At 33.9% G+C, this 16,002-nt stretch overlaps 1 protein-coding gene across 1 annotated transcript; it reads right to left on the bottom strand.

The window, feature by feature from the left end:
• Positions 1 to 4,151: 4,151 nt before the first annotated feature.
• Positions 4,152 to 7,899, bottom strand: Taldo (transaldolase). The gene is made up of 8 exons (XM_065345814.1): positions 7,666 to 7,899; positions 5,613 to 5,736; positions 5,429 to 5,536; positions 5,231 to 5,362; positions 5,003 to 5,128; positions 4,774 to 4,910; positions 4,554 to 4,664; positions 4,152 to 4,471 (listed from the first exon to the last, which is right to left on the bottom strand). Exons 1-8 carry the CDS (start codon positions 7,760 to 7,762, stop codon positions 4,308 to 4,310), a joined length of 999 nt encoding a protein of 332 aa, XP_065201886.1. The 5' UTR covers positions 7,763 to 7,899; the 3' UTR covers positions 4,152 to 4,307.
• Positions 7,900 to 16,002: the final 8,103 nt, after the last annotated feature.

The raw sequence follows: 16,002 nt of genomic DNA, 5'->3' as shown, positions 1-16,002 counted from the left end.
CTGTCACAAGGACGATATCAATAATCAACCTAATTTCTTAAGCTTTTTATCGATAAAACAACAATGCTGCATCGCGGAAGGCAGGTGCTGTTGAAATAATAAAGCTTATATGTATCAAACATGACTGACTTCAATTACGTACCCACAAACCACATTTGCTGACTTCAATTACATACCCACAAACCACATTTGAATTTTTATTTTTCATCAGCTTAACAAATAGGCTGTTTGGAAGTTCTTGAAAAAAAAATTGTGTACGTATTACGTATATGATACCTCAGCTTGGGCTCTGCTACCCTGAGTAATTTTTTGCGCCCACTCGACAGTCGAGTCAAAAAAAATTGATGATTGTTTTCTAAAGAAGAAATAGGTACTCCAAATGCACTTTTGCAAAAAATACTTCAAAAACTGTGATCAGTATAATTTTTTGAAGCCTATACACGCGAACTTTGAATCAATCTCCTTCAGCCACCCTCGAGTAATTTTTTAATTGCTAAATCCGCCTCCAAGGATGACCAATTGATGAGATGCTCGCGATTTATCCTCGTTTTCTTTTTTCTCAAAGTAGATAATCGTCGACTTGACTTTTTTTGCTAAATTTACGAAATATCTAAAACGACGATTGTATTCCTGAATTTTAGTGGTTCGTACTCGTATACTTTGAACAAACCATCGAACGATGAACATTCGTCTACCCCGAAATTCCACTGGATCTCCGAGCGATATAGCAACACACACTCGTAATTCAGACTTCTGGCATACCAAAAATTACTAGAGTTATTATATAAATGCTATAATAGATAATAAAGCTACCAGCTAGATGGCATAGGCCGGGAAGTTCCTACATGTTGCATTGTCAACATAAATCTAGGCAGCATACTTCGGTATAGCTGTAGCAGGTAGGTAATAGGTATACTTGTTAGTGAACCACGTACCTATGTCGCCAAGTGACCAAACCCATTAGCAAAAGAACCTTTAATTTCACTATTAGCCACGATTTGTACAATTAAATTGGCGACTGTGAGATATCGCCGTAGTATACTTTACTTTTCGGTCTAAAATCCTGTTAGAATAGGCAACACCATACATAAATTATTTTAGTAGTCGTTTGTGGACATCTTTTTCCCGTACCAAATTCTACCTGCTTTTATTTCTTCCTTCACTCTCACGTTTTATTCGTTTGATCTGATTCTTAATTAGATATATCAACTGTCTTATCAATATATGAGTATGTATGTATGTATGTAGTATGTACATATACTTGACTAAATATTAGAGTGAATCTACCTAGTAACGATAGTGAATGCGTCATTTCTTTTAATATGACAGAACGCACTTTGTACTCATATTAAGATTTACCTATTATGCACGTACAAATATGCTGCTCATCGTGAAATATCCATTTCTAATCGTAAGTTTAGTCCATTTCCATACCTTATCACTAGTAGGTATAGGTATGCAATCTTGAACGTCATACACTATTTACTTTTTCTACTTTTTTTTTAGGAAGTACGTATATTATTTATATATTTGTACGGAAGAGCATTCACATGATACTAATAATTACCCATGTACATATTTTCGAGCTGCAGATACCTAAATCATATTTGTTGAAGATAAACAGTCAATGATTAATGGAGTTTTTGATTAGAAGAACTCGACGCTATGATGAATATTTCCTAAAAATTTTAGCTACACAAACCAAAAATTGTAAAATAGTTCAAAAATATTGCAATAATTCATTAAAAAGTCGAATGACTATGTACATAACCTAGAAAACGGATTTTTTGCAATTTTGAGATAGGTTGATGATGATATTTTCAGTGAGCTCTTTTTTTAAAAAATTCATGCCAAAAAATTTCGAAATGTGGAATTGGGTAGCCACAATCCTGCCATCTTGAATTACAGTTACAATTTTAGCCTTGAGAGCCATTTGATTCTTCTCACGAGTTTATGCAGTTTTTGGTCCATTTTACATGAAAAAAATTAGGATTGAATTTTTTGTTTCTGCCATTCTGCCTCTTTATTTTTTTTAGACGTGGAAAGGCTGTACTGTGTGTCTTAACGCTTTTGTGAAAAACAAAGAGCTACTTGAGGTTCCTTTATAAGAAAAATAAGTTACTTACTTGAGAGGAAGGAAGCCTGGTTTTTGATAAATTCGATTACGTAGTTTCTCTGAATTTTATCGAAGGAAGTGTGGATAACAATTCAGATAACTAAGGCTCAAGTATCCTTTGCATTGCAGATGTTTGCAGCTATAATATATTGCAGATGGCTATTAATTATTTATGGAATATTTGTGTATCTATAAGTAAGAACAGATAAATAGATAGATGGGCATGGGCAGATATTTTTCTGTATAAATGTTTTATGTGTTGAAATAAGTAATCAATTGCCACTTCGTTATCAATTATCATTTTATGCTTCCTCGGCAGCAGCTTTGGGGAATTTTTATCTCGAGTTGTGCTACAGTATACCGGAAAAGAAGCAGCGACAAGTTGAGAAAATAAATAAATTATCATTATCTCTCAATTGTAACGTACAATTTTAACGTACTCTGGTTGTCTCATCTGCATGTGTATGTTGTTTTTTTTTTTTTTTTTTTTTTTTTTGTAAGTAAATACGAGATGATAAACAATATATACATACCATGATCAACATGTGCAAGATAGTTACCGAATCAGCATTTCGCTAAAAAAAAAAAACTTGTACGCAATTTATTGCATAGGTAGGTACTCAAAACTTAAGAGTGAACAATATGGTGATGTTTTGTGGAAATTGAAATTTTTAGCGTTTCAAAGTTCTCAAAGAGTATAACAAGTTAATGAGTAATTAATGGCCGTGAAATGGATCAATATTCAATATTGATACTGTAAAGATGAACTGACAACTCTGAAATTTGTAAATTGTGTTTAAAATTGTTAAAAACTAGGTATTATTTTTCAAACGAAACTACTCGAACAATTCTCGCCATTTTTATGAATTTCGAAAAACTCTTTAAAGTCATTGATCATTTTTCATGTACCTACATAAATTTAAATATCTTTCAATTTTTCCTTCCAGCTTTCTTAATAAAAAAATTAATTGCATTCATCACATGTTGCACAGTGCGTACACATTACCCACAACTTTTTCGCGCCTTCAAAGTATCATGTTGAGAAGGCATGGAAAAATGCAGGGGTTATCTTATAAAACTAGTAACTAGACACTCTAGACACGTTGTTGGAAAATTTGCGATTTTGTAGTTGGAATTTTCAAGACCCGCCCCCCTCGCCCTTTGTTAAATTGGTTTGTTTCGCTTCCGAATAGCATGACTTGATCAGCAAATTTTTTCATAATGTACGCTGTGAAATAAATTGCCTATATTTTTCTAGCAGGCGAACGTACAATTTACTTCAATCGTGGGTCCTACAACACAACTAGTGATATACGTTATTTTATTACCGTGTCAAACTGATTTGGGTATATCAATTGTTATCTCGAGTAATGTAGATCTAGTTTACGTACATTCTCGTTATAAGTTACAAAGTTCTCGAAAATATGAGCGCAAAAAATTGCCAATCATAAATTATATAGAAGACGAAAAGTAGGTAATTGATTTGTTTTAAACTGCAGAATACCGTGAACCTGGTGCAGAATTTTGTATCAAGAATGTAAATGACCGCCTCTGAGTTTGTGTGGGTATGCTTAGCCTTTAAATTTTAAGAGATCAGAATTGCCTCATCTGACTGAGACAAATGGCAATACACGTCCTAAGTATTGCATTATTTAAAAAGTGAAGGAAAAAATGTGTTTTCCTAAACAGCTCTTAGCTCACTAAATTCAACGGTTGAGAATTCAAATCTGCAATCTGCCCGAGCGGCGAGTTAAGAAGTGATAGCAGAAGCTTTGAATAAATTGATAGGTAGTTCAAAAAGTAAAATGTCCAGCTTCAACATTTATAATTTTTAACAATAGTTTTTGGTAATTCTTTGATTTTCCCTGGGCTGCTGACACAATTTCTTCTAAAAATTTTCAACTTTTCGTCTAAATTCATCTTTCCGAGGGGGGCATCTTTCCCCTCCTACACCTCCCTGTTCAACACGCATCTGAATGGTACTCCAAAAATGTCAAACCGATAACTCAAAGAAATCTTCGTTTTAATAGGAAAATCAGATTGATAGAATAATTTTATTTCATAAATTCATGTACAATAAATTACAAATTCAAGTTCTAATGAAAAAAGAGAACAATAATAAACACCATTCTAATGGAATGTAAGTACATAAATAAATACCAGGCTAATAAATAATCATTTTGTAAAAATTTTAAGCTGTCAAAGCTTCTCTCAACACTTTTTCTAGTTTCCTTGCGTCGGCGTTAAAATTTCTAATTCCTTCAGACAGCTTATCATTCGCCATTTTATCTTCATTCAAATACCATCGGAAAGATGCTTCATCTAATGTCACTTTTTCCAAGTCTGATTTACGAGCTACAAAAATAAGATTGCATACATAATATGTACCTATTTGAGAAGGTTTTAAAATTGCACAGCTTTTGTATAAATTACTTACCACTACTTTCAGTTAGATGCTCGTAAACAGGCTCGTTACTGTTTTCCAATTCTTCTAATAATTTTGGGCTGATTGTCAGAAGATCGCAACCACACAGCGCTTTTACCTCGCCTACAAATGCAACACGTAGGTTAAGTAATAAGTACTTGATAGGTACTACATAGATGTATTTAATGAAATGAAACTTCAGTGAAAATATTTGAATTCAGCCGCAACTTACCGATGTTTCGGAATGAAGCTCCCATTACAACGGTTTTATAGCCAAATTTTTTGTAATAATTGTAGATCTTGGTAACAGATTGAACTCCGGGGTCTTCCAATGGTTCAAACTTTTTTTGATCGGTATTAGCTACATACCTGGAAAATTGTTTATAGATACGTGATTAACTATTCTTTAGGTAAGCATTACCTAATTGATATTCTCATGAATATTTTGAAATTTTGCTGACCAGTCTAAAATACGACCAACGAATGGCGATATCAGCGTAACTCCAGCTTCTGCGCAAGCTATTGCTTGGTAATATGAGAATAGTAGTGTTAAATTACAGTGGATTTGGTAGTCTTGTTCCAATACCCTGAAACGTAAAAAAATTAAAATGTAACCTCTGATTTCAGTTGATACGTAACTAATTCCCAGTCAAAAATACTGCCAATAGGACTCTCCAGTATTTCCTCACCTAGCAGCCTGGATTCCTTCCCATGTTGAGGCTAATTTTATTAAAATTCTGTCTTTGGAAATTCCGTGCTCTTCGTACATTTTTATTAATTTTTTAGCTTTAGCGATGCTAGCTTCTTTATTAAAAGACAATCTGGAAAAGATTCTATGTGAAATTTTTCATCGATAAGCGCTAAATAATGAGGGCATTTTTACTCACTGTGCATCCACTTCGGTTGAAACGCGACCAGGTATAATTTTGAGAATTTCTAAACCAAAAAGTACCACCAATTTATCCATTGTTGCCTCCAGTTTTTCTTCAATAGAACTAAAATCATGGAATTTTTTGAAATATTTAATTAACAGGAAATTAAGTTTCGAATAATTTATTTCAAATTACTCACGTTCCATTTTGTTTGCCGTGTTCTATAGCCTTCTTTATCAAGTGCTGATATTGCGGCATAGAAGCAGCTTGTAATATTAATGAAGGATTAGTTGTAGCATCGGTCGGCTTGTACTTTTTCATCACTACAAATAAGGTACGTAAAATGTGCATTAATAAATCGTGTGATTTTAATGTTCCCATAATCTACACTATTGCTACTTCGTACGAATCATTAATATGAATATGGTTTAAGAATCATTATCTGCGAGCAATATACGTACATAACGTTTTGATACGTACTTGAACATAGATATTAATTACTACAGTAGACATCCCTTTCTCGGTTTACTGTACGATAATTTCTAACACGAATGAATTATTGGCGGGAAGGCATAAACTTGGAGTTCAACTTCAATTTTTTTCAAAATCAATGCACCCAGAAATTTTAAAAGTTGTTGATTTTATGCAGCAGATGTGCATATGCAGTCAAGAAATCGTTGACATAAAACATGAGTATAATTATTTGAACGGCATGACATTTTTTTCCCATATGTTTCAGTCTTGTTTTCTGTGGTGAGATTCAAATTGACAATCATTCTCTAGTAACTGGTCACTCGATCATTGAAAATATTTCCCCAGTTTCAGAAATTATATTTTTCCATGTTTTGGCATGATTAATGCGGACTTGTATTCTAGGAAAAAAAACACGAATATAAACAGCTGTTGAGTATCGATAGGAGTGAAAAAAACACGATTTTTTCGAAAATGCCCCCTCTTTGAAAAAGTCTTATTTCTCTCCTAGGACACCTCCGAAGCTAAAATGTTTTCTGACAGTGAGTTGACTTTCAGCTCAACAGGTGCTGAATTTGGTCAAAATGTGCCAACTTTTTTTTGGGAATCCACCCTAACCGGGATTACTCTTCTTTTGAGGCTCAAATTAAATTACGGGATAGGTACCTACTTTTAATCTGGAAATCAGAGAAATGGCACCTGAAGATAGGAAAAAAATTGAAAATAGTTCTAATACATACAGTCTCAATATTTAAAGTTGACAAATTCTCGTCTCTTGTCAAATTCTTGAAATGGATTGGTTATTTCAACAGGGTTAGGTAGGTATTAATTATATAAATTAAATTTTATCGAATTTTTATCAATTTTTTTTCATTTTGTCATGTTGTGAAAGCTTTAAGAAGTATGAATATTGTGCAAAATGCCCAAAGGCAATTTTCCAGAAATGTGACCTTAAATTTTGCTAGTACCCCAGGCAAGGGTAAATGCGAAATGAAAAATTGAAAAAATCGAGTCGATTCGTATTTCAATTTGAAAAATTGTGGAATAGTTTTCCTTTGATAAGTACCTAATGTTATACAAAATATTCCAAAATAAGTTCCCTGAAAATTTCGCACAGATTGGTTAGTTACTTTTGAAATACTTAATACATCGTCAAAGTAACTTATCTGCAGTGAATGAAATGATTAGGTGTTCGACATTTAAATGCTATTTTGGAACTCCTACTATGACGAAATTCTAGCGAAAAGTGAACGATTAATTTGCTGGTGGGGCTCACAATTTGTGATTAAACATCGTTAGGTACAATAGTTTCAAGTCAACGAAAATAATTTGATGAAAGTTATCGAGTTTATGACCTTTTTACGAAGGTTAAACTTTCAAACCAGTTATCGAACGTATGAAGCTTGAGGTCAATTTAGCCGATTATACGTCAAATATCTACCGCAATATCACCTACGGGTGTTATAATCGAATTTCAATGGAATTTTCTAAGAGCATAATGAATAATATGTTATTGAAATATTCCAGGTAAACGGTTCAAAAACTGTACGATTGTTTCAACTATGTATGTTTTTGTATGATGTAATTGGAGAAAAAACGAAAAAATAAATATGAAAAACATAAGCTCTATGGCAATTATCTTGAAATTCAAATGAAAAATCAACTTGGGTATCAGATTATATTCTCAAGTCAAGAATCTACGAGTATAATGCACCGAGTAGAATTACAATCCAAACTACATAATAATCTAATGTACTGACTGATAAGAGTGAGAATATTACCTTCGAAATCACCGGAATCGGCGACAACGGTGGTGTATTTTTTCAGTTGTTCCAACGAGCTGGACATCTTCTGTTTCTTGATGGGATTTTCACACATAACTGAGCCGTTAAATACTGTCACAAATTAATTAACAGGAGATAATTATCGTTGAACTTTGCTGTACAAGAAATGTGTACCTAAAATTATCAACAGCTACCTGACAACACAATCACTCGCAAGAATGAACAGCTGCAGTGCTAGTATTATTAAAACGGTGGCGGGAGGGGAATTCGTGTGTGAAAGCGCACTTATCGGCATCGCTGTTTTTAACAAGCAACTTGGCAACCCCGCGCCATTCACGATCCCACCCGAGTCGATCATGATTCCCGCGTTTTTTTAAAAAATTGATCAGTTGACAGTTGATCTCGCGATCTCTCGAAAGTCAAAATCTCAGGTTGTTTTTTTTTCTCATATCATAGTTTATAATATTTTGTTGAAAACCAGTTGTATGTAGAAGTAAAGCAAAGCATATTATTTTGATTAGATGATTTCTTATTTTCTTCATTTTTTTCTTTTAGAGCAAATCGGCAAGCGTCGCATAATGATTAGTTATTGTGATAATGTGATAGTGGTTATATGATTACTAATTAGTAATTACCGATTTTTCATATTGGAAAGGTATGCCCGTATTCTTCATGAGTAGAAATTGTATTTCTAAATTTTGTATCACTTTTATTAATCTTTTTTGAAAAATTCAGAAAAATGTAATAGCTCAAAATGAGTGATATTGTTAATCAGTACGATTTGTGGCTGAGTAAATTTCAGATTCCCTATCTCTAACGGTTATTAATAGTTCTCACCGCTGGACTTTCTGTAATAATTTGGAAGGTAGAAATTCGGAGTAGACTTGTACTCACTACTTATTCTACACGAATGTGATGGGGTACTTGACTGCGTGCCAACCGCGGAAGAATGTCGATTTCTGCCCCTGCGATTCAAAATGATACCACGTCTTATTCTCGAATGTAAAATATATTGCAAAGTAATGTACAATCTACGCGAATGGAAACGGAAATAATGCGACTGTGTTCATCGTCAGTTTTGCGTGCATAATTTTACCGGCTTAAATATTTTTTGGGAGATGAGCAGATGAAATTCCTTCGAGTAGTACATACTACATAGGGTAGATACAGAACTAGAAACATTAATCAATATTATTGAAAATCCACTGATTTATGTTTGTTTTTTATCTATAAATCCAATCGGAAAATGAAAAATCTGTTTCCTATCGTGAAAAGTACATACGTAACAGCAGTTACATATGAACAATATGTACATAGTTCAATTTAGAGGTCAAAAATTCAAATTCTGTAAAAAAATTTGAAGCAATTTATCTGCAGGAAGCTAAAAACAATTTCAATTAGCAAATGCGTTGTTGTGTATGAAAAAGTTTTAGTATCATAAATTTTATACGATTCTGTATGTTTCACAGAATAATCCTAGTCCTTCTGATTGTGGTTCACTGGCACTCAATTGTAACAGCTTCACAGGGCGCTAGGATCAACTTTCAAGTTAAGGGTCAATTCCAGGTCAAATCGAACAAAACTTGCACAATGGATCGTCGATTCCTTTTTATTTACTTGTGTGTATAGGTCGTCAAATTATGACAAAAAACTCATACCCCATACCTACCTGCTGTCTCTGCAATTTTTTCAATAAGAAATTTGAGCATTCGAACTTCGGCGAAATGGCGTTGGTTGAAATTTTCAAATGCGGATCGATGTTGTTCCAATCTCTTTTTGAATTTCATTGTACTACAGGAGGGTTCTCCTCGGATGATTACAAAATTAGTTGTCAGGTTTCCTTTTTTAAATACCAAAGTCAATTTAAACTTTGACGATTTAAAGAAAAGTATGAAGGCAACAAGCTGAAATTTTGAAGAAATTGTCCGTTACAGCCCTCGCTCTCTGAATTAACGCATCGGATAATTTTAATGGCGTTTTTCGTGTTTTCTTAAGATGCTATTTTCAACTAAAATATTGAAAATTCGAAAAATAACTTTTATGTATTTTCAACGTGTTCCCGTCTTTTAATGTTTGCAAAAAAGTGAAAAAAATTTGTTTCATCACTTAATAAAGCTTTTTTAATTTGAGAAATCAAATTTTTGTTGCATTCAGGCTTTGTTAAGGAGTGAGGAGGATTTTTTTCTTTTTTCTGTCGATACATAGTACAATTAAGGTGGAAACATGTTGAAAATATGTAGAAAGCACATTTTTCTAATTTCTAATTATATTTTAGCTGAAAACAGCGATCTTTGAAATTCTTTTCCCGAAACAAAAATTTAAAAAACACAAAATGCCATTGTAATGTATTGATATACGAGTACGTATTACTCCATGCATCAAAGCTAATATTTTTTTTCATTATTTCAACTTGTTGCTTCATACTTTATCATTATTGAAGTTTTAATTGATTTTGATGGATTTTTAAAAAGTCACTCTGATAACTAACACTAATTGTTGTCAGCCTACGTTGACAGCCCTTTCGTAGTAAAATAAAATTTTGAAGAATTTCCCCAGCTATAGCAATTTGAGCCATAACTACCTACCTGCATTTAAAATTCTTGAACGATGTTATTTTCTTTGAAAATTGCAGAGATATACAGTTTGCCACATTTATCAGTGTTTGGTGATCTCTTAACACGAAATGATCTAATAGAAAGTGATGACCCATTGAGCAATTTCCGTTTGATTAGATTTGGATTGCTCAAAAGCAATTTGCCGAGAGTGGATGCTTTCAGCTGTGGGTAAAGTCACACTATTAACATAAACCACCCTTGCGTAATACCTAGTAATAAAAATTTGTTTTCCCATCACAATATGGTTTGTGTGATTAAATAAGAGATCCCGTCACATCAAAATACAAGCTTAACTGTTTTCACCATTTGCGAAGTGTAAGTGGTTTATGGCATCTTCCTTAGCATATACACTGCAAGAGATCTTGAAAATCTCTGGATTTAATATGTGGTGTTTCACATTCGGGGCCTCGTTCTTCATCAAGACGGTAACTGAGATCAGAATGATCATTTGCATTTCTCACATAACTTGAAAAAATTGAATTGAATAAATTGATTTAATAAAATATGTAATTGAAAAAAAGGAATATAACAATAATATAATTCCAACCAATTGAAAAAATTTCTTGAGTAATTTTATAAATAACCAATACAAAATTTTAATTGAATTTAAACTAATTAATGAAATAAAATAATTAAAATGAGATATTTTGAAAAACAGTTTATTATTGATAAAATTATATAAGGTGGAAATGATGTAGGTAAAGGTATGCGCGAATTCGGATCGACGTTTTTCTTTAACATCCAGCTGAGTTTTGGGAAAGTTTCCCATTGACTTTATCCCACTGCCAGGAAACAGCCCCTAACGTTATGAAATACCTGCAAAGGGTATTTCTCAAACTGATCACAAATTTTGAAGTATTACCGGCTTTATTTTGGTTCATCGGATTGTTGGAATCTTTATCTTCCAACTTTTGAACATCGTTTTGCCGTCCAACGGAAAACTATAATCCAATGAAGACTGCTCGTACATTAAAAAGTTATGTAAAGCAACTCCTGCAGCAGTTATGAGTCTTACTGTCCTGTTTCTGCCAATTAACGGCCTCCGGAAGATGCGCCAACGAGCAGCAAAAAGACCAAATGTGTTCTCAATAGTTCTCCTTATTGCTCTAGAAATACACTTGTTGAAAAGTAGTAACCGAGTACAAAACCTGTAGGTATGTCGAGCAAAATTTTAGAAATTTCTATTTCGTCTTTATAAATCAATAATGATATAATTAGGCTGCAAAAAGATACAGCGAAGGGGAAAAGGCAGCAGGTCGCGATACATATTTATTATACATAGTGTACTGGGAAATAAATTACTCTTTTAACTCGTTCTCGAGATTAAAATATGGCACGTGTCGACGTTGTGTGACATTAATCCTACACGTCCTATTCGATTATCACTGGCACAGAAGGGCGATTATATGATGTATACCCTTTTCCCCTCCAATCAGTGGTCTCGACATAGTCTGTGCATCTTTCACTGTGTGGTTCGGCTTCTACGATGCTCCTGAAACCTTATTCATTTAAATAATAGCTCGTCTGTGCCGTCGCCGTGGAAAAAGAAGACGTGGAATTATGATGATTACTTTTATTCGCGTATACTGTTAGGTTGCGGGAACTTGGGTGGTGGCGTACAGTTGCAGTGTATTGAAAAAGACAGAAATATAAAGAAAGGGATTCGAAAGAGAGAAAAAAACGATTGTCCATTCAAATAGAATGGGAATAAAAAAAAGTAAACAATTTGATTGTTGAGTGGAAGAGGTATAGGCACAATATTATGTTGATTGTGTCGACGATTAACGCTTATCCGATAAGGGAAATTAAGCCGAAAGGTGCGATGTTAGATTGTTGCTGGTGTGATGTTACATGTTGACTTTGCTGTGATAGGTGGTTAAAATGGGACCTTTGTCGGATTTCTGATGTTTGGTGTGTGTTTTTCTTTTTTGAATGAGGGAATTAAATATACGACAAGGTGTAATGAGGTTGATTAGATGATGAAGAACTGCGGAATTGGGATTAAGTCAAAGACAGGTTTTGTTGAGATATGCATGAAAGGCCGAAGGGGGTTCTAAGTGATGAGGAATATATGTGTGGGCGCATACGGAAAGGGACCTACCGACCAAAACGTAAATTTTACAGGAGAGCCGTTTAAAGTTTTGCGCGCGGTTATTTCTCTTGTTGTTACTGTAAGATTACGTAGGGGTATTCCAACTTCGAAGGTCCTACACTTTACCACACACTCACACACGCCCTCTAATGACCTCTACCGGCCAGATTATGCACTGCATTCAAGTTTTTTCGATTATGAATTCTGTCATGGTTCACTTAGAAGCGAAAAATTTCGATGAAATAGGAGTTATTGGCGGGTTTGGGAGGTTCCATTCGATTCTCTAAGAGTTCCTACAACAATTTCAGGAAAAAAAAAAATTTTCATTTTTTGGTCGGTAGGTCCCTTTCCGTACGCGCCCTCACATATTTCTCCCTTCTCTTGTTTACCCTTTTCTAAATCGATCGTGGAGATCAAAAAAGCTGAAAAAAATTTGGAGGCATCTCTGGGAACTTTCGTTTACGATGTACCTAGCGACCTACCGCTTGAGCGAATACAGTACCATGCAAATTAATGAAGACCATAGCAAAATCGCGACATTGCGTTGTTTTTCAAAACCTCGCCACTACAATACCGCTGACAATTCAGAAAAAAAATTGTGGGTGAAAGCCACTCTTTCAAGAAAATTTTGATGTGTTTGAACCCAAAGAAAAGAAGAAAAAAATTACAAAAGCTCGCTGAAGTAAACATGAGAAAATTTTATGTCTTTTAGTTTCCCGCATATACCAAACATTTTCTTTCAGATTACTGTCATCAGATTTTTGCTCGGGCGTACGGTTCGTCCGGTGTATGCGAAAAACTAAATGACTAGAAATTTTCTCATGTTCACATACTTAAATTATCTTTTGTAAGCTTATTGATGATTTTTTTTTTTTGGTTTTAACACAGCACAATTTTCTTGAAGGATAGGGCTTCCATCCACAAAATATTTTTTTTTTCAAACTTGTTAGCAGTAGGTGTTGTTGCGAGGTTTTAAAAAAGTGTAATGTCCTGATTTTTTCTATCATCTACATTAATTTACACGCTACTGTCGGTAGTCCTGCATATGTAATTTGGATTACATGAAAAAATTCTAATCAATACTGGTGGCATTAAAATCAATGTTTTAATTATTGTTGCTCAGTGCGAATTTTTGATGAGCATTCGTTATTTTTTCGGGAACTTTTCTTTCATTTAAGTATTTCGATAAAAATTTCATCTCGAAACATAAATTCTTTCAAATCATCAGACTCTAGCTCTCCCCCCCCTCCTTCCCCAACACAGAGACAGACAGAATGATTTTATATCTAGTAATAGTTACTTATTTCACGACTTGAAAACCTGATGAACTATCTTGGAAAATAGCCGTGTAATTTCATTCGTGCAATGCGCCTCCGAATTTGAACTAGGCAAATATATCAACACGAGTTGGATCTCTGTGAATTAGTGATGTTGATATTTGAAAAAACGTAGATATCGATATATCGCGATATTTTTTGATGAATATCGATATATCGATATTTAAAAAAATAAATAAATACATAGTATGCTGTGTACTCAGTTACCCACTCTATCCAATTTTAATTTAGCATAGAAAAAAAATGAACAGTGAGGAAATCACTAACAACGAAAACATTAAGCTAAAATCTATACTTCCGGCTTTGGTTGACGATTTCAACAAAACCAAGTTTTTTCTTAAATATAACTCCAAAAAAAAAGTCAATAGTAAGGAAATCACTAAAAACGAAAATATTTATTATGCTAAAATCTATACTTTAGGCTCTGGTTACCTATGTCAACAAAGTATATGTTTTTGGACTTCGGATGGATACCTATTAAAATAAAATCAAATTTGAAAACAACTAGAAACAAAAACACAATGCATAAAAAGCCAACATTAGATGTTAGGAAGGTACTAGGTACCTACCTATAAAAATATTTGATCACTTGTCTACTTCGTTCAAGTATAAAATTTTTTCACCCTCTCAGGTAACAATTGAGTTCTTCTCTTACTTATGGTGTACTCAGCTGTAGAGCAGTCTCTTTCACTTGCAACTGAGGATGTCGGAATGATGAAAAGTTGAAGCGCCATTTCAGCAAGTTCAGTAAAATCAGGATCTTTCCTGTATTTAATCGCGTTTGTATTATTTTATTGGAGATACTTCCTCTCTCGACAGGAAACTATTGAACCTAATAATCGCTTCTGCTGTTGTGTTGTTGCGCTTCAGCGGCTGTTTACGCTTCTTTTTTTTCTGCAGTACATTTTTAAGCAATGCTGAAAATAAAATGACAAAATTTTCAGAAAGTTGCAAAATTATAAAATAAGAGAAAAAACAAATCAGTACAGCCAGCATAAAATATTTTATCCTACTAGTGCAATAAAACGCTACTTTATTCACTCTCGCTAGTCGCTCGAGTGATAAAATGCGCGTTTTCTTCCCACGTTTGGATAAAATATGTTGTTCAACTAGTCAAATAAAGTGATTTTCGACGATTTTTAATTACTCCCCTCGCTTTGCTCGGGAAATAAACCTCAAAAATTGTCAAAAATCACTTTATTTTACTAGTAGGATAAAATACCAATATTCAATACAAAGCAGGGATCACAGATTTGTCTTATCGACGTATTGATCCAGCAGGAATTCCTCGCCTTCGAAACAAAAAAAAAACAGAAAACGCAATTTAGTAAATTGTTTTGAAAATATTTTCTCCTCGAATGTTAGGTACCTACTTGTGATATTGGAGGAATATTTTGGAATAGGTACAATGGTCCTCATTTTTAGGTTAACTGTTGAAAATTTATGAAAATTGAGAAAAATTAATCGAATTTTTCCGAGTTTTTGAGATTGGCGACAGTGGCTAAAAAAATTGGTATTACTTTTTTTTTACAAAATATTCCTAAAGTTCTTTCATTTTTCAATGTTTTTGACGTATAATGTGTATATTTGAGAGGAAAACAAATTCCAATCATGGAGTTCAAGAGCAGCTTTTAACTTCATTTAACTGTATTTACCTGCAATCCTGCATGTAGGTAGGCCTCAAAAAAAGGTATAGGTATATCAGTCCACCCTCATTCACAATACCGTTTAATTTCAAAGTTTTGATCCAAACAGGTGACCATGACGATGCTAAACAACCTGTTAACCTAACACATGTGTATGATGTACCGGTATAGTACACATACATACCGCTTATACCCCTTACTAAATAGTATATCGTAGGGGCTCAACAACTAGATCATTAAAGGGAATAAAATAATAAAGCGAAATCTAATAATAGATAAGATCTTCGGATAGAACAACAGCCCCGCCAATAACGGAACGGCGGCGAACAGTGTGCAACGGAGACATCGCGTTGATAGAAGGAGAAAACAAACGTAAACAAATTAATTTGTGATCACGCACAAAGGACCGCAGATCCGATCTAAACAGAGTACGGATTTGGAGGAAAGTAAGAAAAAAAAAAGACACCCCGCCGGGATATTTCTTTCAAGTGCCGGCCGCTATGTTACTAATTCGTCGGGAATCCCGCTGCTTAATACTATCCTTCTGTCCAATCGAACCATTATTTTATTTCTTGTTTTGCTTAATCGACGTGTTTCTCGCTATCTCGTCCATGTTAACGAGTATTTCCCTGGTGTAAAACAGT

This window comes from Planococcus citri, chromosome 1, assembly GCF_950023065.1.
Source record: "Planococcus citri chromosome 1, ihPlaCitr1.1, whole genome shotgun sequence".
Lineage (NCBI taxonomy): Eukaryota > Metazoa > Arthropoda > Insecta > Hemiptera > Pseudococcidae > Planococcus > Planococcus citri.
This window is presented reverse-complemented; position numbering and strand designations above follow the sequence as displayed.